The sequence below is a fragment of the Pyxicephalus adspersus genome, chromosome 8 (genome assembly GCF_032062135.1).
Source record: "Pyxicephalus adspersus chromosome 8, UCB_Pads_2.0, whole genome shotgun sequence".
Taxonomy (NCBI): domain Eukaryota; kingdom Metazoa; phylum Chordata; class Amphibia; order Anura; family Pyxicephalidae; genus Pyxicephalus; species Pyxicephalus adspersus.
In genome coordinates, this window is record NC_092865.1 from 65,432,042 (window position 1) to 65,440,129 (window position 8,088).

General features: G+C 37.6%; 1 protein-coding gene across 1 annotated transcript in view; it reads left to right on the plus strand.

Annotated features, from left to right (window-relative positions):
• The window catches only part of PTPDC1 (protein tyrosine phosphatase domain containing 1), a 22,347-nt gene that overhangs the window by 3,223 nt on the left and 11,036 nt on the right, over positions 1–8,088 (plus strand). Inside the window, exons 4-6 of the mRNA XM_072420985.1 lie at positions 1,290–2,515; positions 3,834–4,019; positions 5,992–6,102. Coding sequence (XP_072277086.1) covers positions 1,290–2,515; positions 3,834–4,019; positions 5,992–6,102 — 1,523 coding nt within the window. The remainder of the gene's footprint in view (positions 1–1,289; positions 2,516–3,833; positions 4,020–5,991; positions 6,103–8,088) is intronic.

Here is an 8,088-nt window from a genome sequence, read left to right on the forward strand (position 1 = left end):
TGTGTATTTTTTTTCAATAAAGTTTATATTTCAGTATACACAGTACCTAAAATAAAAAAAAATAGTCATGCATTCACCAGTGTTCAATTAGGTATAGCAAAAGTCATGGCATCTAGTTTTTTTTAACAGTGCAAAAATTTCCTACAATATTCTTATAGCTACACCATCCTCTATTTGCACAATCCAAATCTTCTCCTGCTGAAACCAGAGTAATGGTGCTCTGACATCCCATAGGTGACTGCAGGAAAAAGCTGCTAAAGTTCTACTTCCTTAGTCAACCTTACTATTTTGTCCTGCTGACTGGATATGAAGGGAGAGAGGCACATTGGTAAGGTTAGCCCTGTGCCCTGGAATAGGGTGCAAATTGTAAAAATGCCCGGGTATTGGCTCATTCCTTACAATCTGAGTGCCGTTGTGAATCTTCCCCAAATTTATTAGTAATTGAATTCTGTTCATTTGAAATCTTTTGCACATTTCTGATGCACAGTTATGTTTGTTGCGATTTATTTTGAAGGACACCCCACTGCAAATACACTAAGTAGTTTTGCTTTCATTTCTATTTACCCCACAATGTAAATTTGCAATTTACTAGTCCATAGTTGTAGTGGCAAGAAGTTTCAGCAAGTAAAGAAAATATACTTTCATATTTCAAAAAATGCAATGTCCTTAGATGAGCTCAAAGCACAAACAGTTTCTGTGATTCATTAATCCCCCCCCCCCCCCATTATAAAAAAAGATATAAAAGTCCAGTCAGATTGACAGCCATTGCTCCCTTTATAAATACAGTGGAGTGAGCAAAGCCATTTAAGAACAAGAACTATGTTATTTAAAAGATCGCCAGGTAAAAAAAAAAAAAGGGGGGGGGAACATCTGGAATAGGTAAAATAAGCCATCACATCTAGCTGGTAAGCTGCAAAAGATTTCATTTTTGAGTTTAGAAAAGATTTATATCCTTATACATACTACTTGCAATAAAATGAATGTGGCCTCATGGTTAGTAATCGTATAAATATTTGGATCAATCTTTTTTTAACCTATATTTATATATCACAGACATATTATGCAGCGCTTTACAAAGTCCATAGTCTTGTCACTAACTGTCCCCCAGTCACCATACTCATATGTCATTAATACAATTCAAGGGCAGTTTTGGGGAAAACCAATTAACCTAACTGCATGTTTTTGAGATGTGGGGGAAAACATGTGTATGATTTTGCCTAACACATATATTCTAAATTTTGTCTGGTGTACAGGCAAACCTGTTTTTGATGTGTCTGTGTTTCTTGTAGGGGTGCTAATTGCCTGTTATCTAATATTTGCCACAAGAATGACTGCCGATCAAGCTATGTTGTTTGTCCGGGCAAAGAGACCAAATGCTATTCAGACCAGGGTCCAACTCATGTGTATCCGTGAGTTTTCTCAGTTCCTCAACCCTCTGCACAATGTCTTCTCTTGCTGTGACCCAAAAGCCCACGCCGTCACTTTATCACAGTACTTGATCCGCCAGCAGCACTTACTTCACGGTTATGAAGCTCGCCATCTCAAACACGTGCCAAAAATTGTCCAGTTAGTTTGTAAAGTATTATTAGATTTGGTGGAAAACAGGCAGGTGGTGGAGAAGAAAGTCGAAGATGTTCCAGATCTCTCTGCCGAGATCGAGAAGACCGTTTCTCAGTTTTCCACTGAGCAACTTGATAAAGTTTTAGCTAGTGAAATTGAAACTGGGGATTCATTAGCCCATTCTGTTACAACCCCAGCTTGTTATGGAGGTCATGATTCAGTATTAACTAGTGAACAGGAATTTGACCCTTTGTGGAAGAGGAGGAACGTGGAGTATCTTCAGCCACTGTCCCATCTAAAGAAGCGTTTAAGTTACAGTGACTCTGATCTGAAGAAGGCTGAAATTCTTTTGGAGCAAGGTGAAACCCCATGGACAGAGCCAGCAGAGCTGTCTTTTTTGAGCAAAATCAATGCTCACCTAAGGGTAAAGGACTGTTTTGAAAATCAAGACCTTACACCTTTAGCACAGTCAAAAAAAGAGTCTTCTGCAAAAGCAGCTTTCTTTTTCTGGAGCCATAGTAAAGTCGGTAGCATTGAAGCTCCTAGAGAGGGTTCCCCTCTCTTTCATAGGAGAAAACTCCCTAAAGAGATGCAGCGAAGTCGTACTTTTTCATTAGGATGTTTCTCGCCACCAGGCAGTGACCAATCAGCATTAAAAGACTCAGAATTTTCAATGCCAATCATGACTCCTCGGGACTCTGCTGATTGTAATAGTGCTGCTGAGGACAGTAGAGTACAGGATGATAACCGCATTTCTAAACCTCAGGACACTAACTGCACTTCATCCAAAGTGACTTTTTATCTCGAATGTAGTGCGACACCAGAAGTTGTCTCACAGGTTGCTGCAGGGTCTGAATTAAGCCTTGAGAACAGACGCTTGTTGGCAGCTAAAGCTCTGGCATGTTTGAGCTGCGATGGTGCTGAAGAAGTTGAAGAAAAAGCCATCTTCTGGCAGGTAGGTATGCTTCTCTTATTAGCTCTTATTATAAAACTAATATTTCAAGAGGGCCTGTTATGCTGGAAGAACAATCAGTGCTGCATACTTGGCAACTTTGGTTTCTCATTTTATTTTTATGAAGTTGATCAAAATTCGAACTGCATTAGTAGACATCTTTAAGGATGTTCAGCTTTAACTGACTTTGTGTCCACTCGCCAACTATTAGCCATGTGTCACCCAATATCATTTTCTGCACATGGCTACCCTGTGATGGTAAAGTGATATTCTGAGATGCTTGGTGAAGTTATGTCATACCTATACTAATATCATACCTAATACTTTAATACCACGTCCTTGTGTTGCATATGGGACTAAAGCTGAAGGTTATTATGCTTATTTTTTTGCTGCTTTCTTCAACAAGCTGAGGAAGTACCATCAATATGTGTATCTCACGACTGGTAGGAGCAATGGGCAGGGTACTGGACATAGCTTAGCTAAAACAGGAAGCTGTGTTAATGTAAAGCTGGGTATGAGCCTGAAATACCCGAAATCCATTAAATGGAAGGGACAGGCCAGTAAGGCTGTGAGGAAAGGGCTGAATTGTCCTCCAGTCAGCAAATGAAGCAGATTCTATCTGCCTTTCTGCAGTTACTAATGCACACAATGAGAAGTGAAATCAAAGTAATTTCAATGCAAACCTGTGCTTTGCCTATGTAGGACAACGCTACATGTCTGCTTTATTATTTCCCCTTTCCTCCCAGTCAGGACAATTTATTCTTTCCTTCACTCAACTTTTGCTTGGTATATGTATATATTTTAATTATGGTCACAAGACTGCTTAGGGGCGAGGGGATCGTTTCGTAAAAGATATTTTCACATAAGCCCTAATACTCTTCTTTTTCAGGGTGGCTTTTTCAATCTGTGGCAAAGCCTTTTTAAAACCTCACCACTGACCTCTATAGCTGCAGGTAATGTAGAGCTTTCATCATTCTATTTCACAGCATTATAGTCCAGCAATGAAGCTATTCAAGATATTTTTTCATTGCTCCCTCTTTCAGCAGTGATTTAGTGATCTTTCAATCACTAATGTAAAACATCAGAAGATCTTGGAAGGGGAGGTAATAAAAACCACTAGAAAGAATTCAGTGCTTCCTCTGTAAATGTTGAGAATTATTTTTTCAATAGTGCCTACAGCTACAGAGGTCAGTGAGGATTCCTGATTGAGGTATCAGTCATTTTCTACTCTATTCAGACAATTAAAACTTGTCTTAGCTATACTTTAACAAAGCTGGATATGTTTTTAAGTTCTGTGTGATTCTGTCTTTTATTTCATTAGAAAGAGCTAAAGTCCAGAGAAGCAGCATGGGATCGGATCTGCACAGAGAGGAATCCTTCCGTATTTAGTCATTTAATGTGGTCCTGGTTGGAACAGTTGAAAGAACCTGCTATCCCAAAAGAGGATGTTCACATGCTAGCGAGTTATAGCAGTGATTTAGAGAGTGCACTTTATCTGCTTGACAAGGTAAATGTAATAAAGCTTTTGCTGTAGCGGTATGAACTATTCAACACTGTATGACTTCTTTTCAAAATTCCAAACATATGTTACATTATTTGTAGCTTAAAAGAACAAATTAGTCATATGCTTCTAAGGGTGAAATTTATCTGCACCATTGATGACAGATGCAAGTGATCATATGTAAAATAAGTTGAATAGGTGGCAATTTCCAGTCTTAATTTAGTTTAATTTTTTTAAAATTCAACTGTCTACTTTTGTATTAAAGAAACACTAAACTCTATTCTACGGCCTAATTTACTATTAGAAGTCCTATATAATACCCCAACTAGAATAAATTTGCTCACCAGATTAACTCCAAAAGGGTGCACCATGCCTTGTTCATTGAAGCCACTTCCACCTTAACAAAATATGGCCCTGTTCCACTCCCTTTTGGTAGGAGCCAAAATCAATACTGATATCACTACTACTTTTATTAAAAAAAAAAGTCTAAGCCTTGATTTAGAAGAGCGCTTGGTGCTAATAAATTAGCACTGTACCTTGAAGAAAATTTCAGCACCCAACAGTTTTTTTTTTTTTCCTGACTACCATATGCTGGTAATCTTTGCAGTGGACACAAAAAATTCATTTGTCTGGCTGCTTTTCTATTAAGGAGATAAATATAAACTGGTTGTATATGTTCTTCTTCTCTACAAGCATTTTGCTTTCTAATTAAACCAGACTACTTTCCTTTACGGATAAATTTACTTTCTAACAAAATGAACTGTAATCTTGTGCCTTCTATATGTCTCCTTTATGCCCTCAATGCCTTCAACCCTCAAATGATGACTTGTGTATAGCGCATGGCTCCCCTAAAGCATCTGATGTCCTTGCAAAAGCACCGTTAGGAAAGGCATCTTATATGAAGAATCATTAGATTTCCTTTGGATGTTCATATTCCCCTGTGAATCCTTGCCAGCAAATTAAACCTAATCATAGAGATCGTGGATGTCAGAAGGGATCCTGGGAATAACTACATTGATTTGATTTAATTTGAAGTGCAGGGACCTCAGTGTCTGATGAGTTTAACTGGAAATACAAAGACCATTGAGGTTGCGGGAACCTCTGATCCATATACAGCTCTCTTTCACAAAGGAAGACATTGCCCCTTACTCGATTTACCTGAAAAGGCCAAAAAGCTACACTTCAGTAGATTTACCTCTATAGAAGACTGTCTGAGACTAGGAAGTATTACATAAAACTACGAGAGATCACTGCCATTACTGGCCATTCTAATGTTCTCCCCAACTCCTTTTAGGCATACGAAATAGGAACCTGTAAGTTTGTTCTTAAGTTGAATTTGTATGTAAGTCGGAATAATCACATTATTTTAATAAATGCAATTAGGACAGATGTTTCTCAACATATTAGGCAGCGTGGTGTCAGTTACTGTAAAAGTCTTCACTGAGCTAATCACAAAGCAAAAAAAAAAAAAAAACTTTATGTAGCCTAGACATTCTTTAACTTCTGGAGCAAGCTGTGCTTTGACATGCAAAAAGAAACAACTGCAGAGTTTACCTTGCTCATTAAAGAGTTGCAAGAGTTACAGAACAGCAAAAGACTACTTCTGCAAGTCATGCCAACCACCCCCATCAAGCCTCCATCCTGCACATTAACAGCAGGGGAGCCCTGTTTGTATCTGAGTCGTCTGTATGTTGGATGTCCTTAACTCGGGACTACCCCTAATAATAACTCAATCCATTGCAACATATTTATTATTTATGCACTTTTTGTTTTTAAAGGTTTAGCTTCCTATTAAAGTATACATTTTGGAATTATTCTGGTAAAACATTATATTTTGTTTCTTTTTTATACCTTATAATTTTTGTTTTACATATGTGGACACTGTGAAGATTTTAGCAAGAAAATCTCATCTAAAAAGTTTTTTTTTCTTAAGTATTTGAAACTCAACTTTTTTTTTTCCTCTGTCCTTGAATTACAGGGTCAGCATCAAACAGTCTTGTGCATTTTGAAATGTGTGAATAACCTTAGACCAATTCCAGCTGACATAGAAGACGCTATATTGGAAAGAATGATTGCAGCGTTTACATTGGTATGATTTAATATATATTGAACAATGGATAGTTACATTGAATATTCCAAATAACAAACTCACTGCTGTGACAGCAGAACTCCTCTCCCACTCTGTGCAACTATTTATGTCCGTATACTGCAATAAAATATTTTTGTTTATTGTACTACTTACAATTTTGAATATTGGGTTTATACTCAAGTCAAAGCAGGTTTCCCATATTCTCAAGTAAAAAGAAGTCCTTCAGTTTTACCTAATTGCACTACATATCCCTAAAAAGGGTTATTCCTCCTGTTAGCATAGTGGGCTGATTCATATAAATCTTTCTTTGCCTCCCAGCTCCCAGGTTCACATTCAGGTGATTTAAAGAAATAATGTTCATGGCTCTGCCCTTTATCCTAAAATGAGGAATTATTTTTTTATTGCTGGGATATGTGATGGAATAACATACATGTATGCCTTCTGTATTAAGAAGACTTTACTGTAATATGCATTTTTAATCTTTAGACACCATACTAAATAGATATACATTTTTTGTACAATATTGGTATGGCTGTTTCCATACCTGTAAAATACATTTCTATGTGGCACAGAAGTTGTTGAGTTTATAGAAGACTCAAGCATAGCCAGACCATGATCTGTTATGAATGAATCTTATTATGCTGTAACAAAATTAACCCCAATTCAACATTGTGTGATTTGCTGCTATAGTCTGCCCCCTGCTGGTCACCTTTAGAATACTAATATACTGGTTGGCTACAATGTAAAAAAAGAATGTTTTATGTCAGAGGTGCTTATTTTATCTATAATTGCTCCCAGAAATGATTTATGTAGCAAAAGTAGCTTTATGAAATGATGAATGTAATATTGAGCATCCCATATCCTAACCCTCCCTCTGTGTATTTATAACATCTTTCACTTCTGCCTACAAGAAGCCTACATGCTAGTGCCATGACAAACTCTGTTGTCATGTCACTAGCTGTCACTTAAAGGGGCTCACAATATGTCTTTTTAATACAGTCTACGGTCTATTTTTGGGGTAAAGCCATCTATCTAACCCAACTGTATGTGGGAGGAAACCAGAGTGCCTGGGGGGAACCTGCATACTCCATGCGCTGAAAAGGCCTGAGTGCTAACCACTGAGCCACTGTATCACCCAATGGCAGTGTTGGAGGAATCCAATCATTTCTAGTAAATTACAAAATGTTAATTTTCCTTGCAGAATGTAATATTATTACACAGTATTTATATAGCACCATCATATTACGCAGCGCTTTACAAAGTCTCAAAGGCTCACAATCTAATGTCCTTACCATAGTCATATGTCATTAATACAGTCAAAGATCAATTTTGGGGGTAAGCCAATTAACCTAACCGCATGTTTTTGGAATGTGGGAGGAAACCCACACAAACATAGGGAGAACCTGCAAACTCCATGCAGATATGTCCTGGCTCAGGGTTGAACCTGGGATCCAGTGCTGCAAAGTGCAGAGTGCTAACTTCTATATATAAATTGGTGCTGCCCCACCAATTTACATAAACAATAAGCAGTCAAGCATTTTACAAAAGTATAGTGCAGTATTTGCTAATAAATTAGAAGTTAATATGTCAGGTCTCAGAGCTAAGGCATTATTTGGCTAAATTTAGGCCAGGCATATTATATGTTGCAATCCAAGTACCACAAATATATAATCGTCCTTCAACTGTCTTCTACTCCTGGCCATTCACAAATCACACAGCCATATTCTTTTTCCAGAAGAGGGAGACGGCAAAAGGGAAAAATGCAACGATCTGCTTATTAATATTATGATAAAAGCAAAGAGGACTAAACTGTAATGCTTCATTAACTACATTGGGGAAAAGTGAAGTCAACCAATTTCTACTGTGGAGTACAGATGTGTATCTTTTATGGATGGATAAAAATACAAATCCTTTGGCAGATAAAACACCTCTCATATATGTATTTCAATGGTACATTTGGCCGCTTTCCTGGAGTTCAGCTTTAGG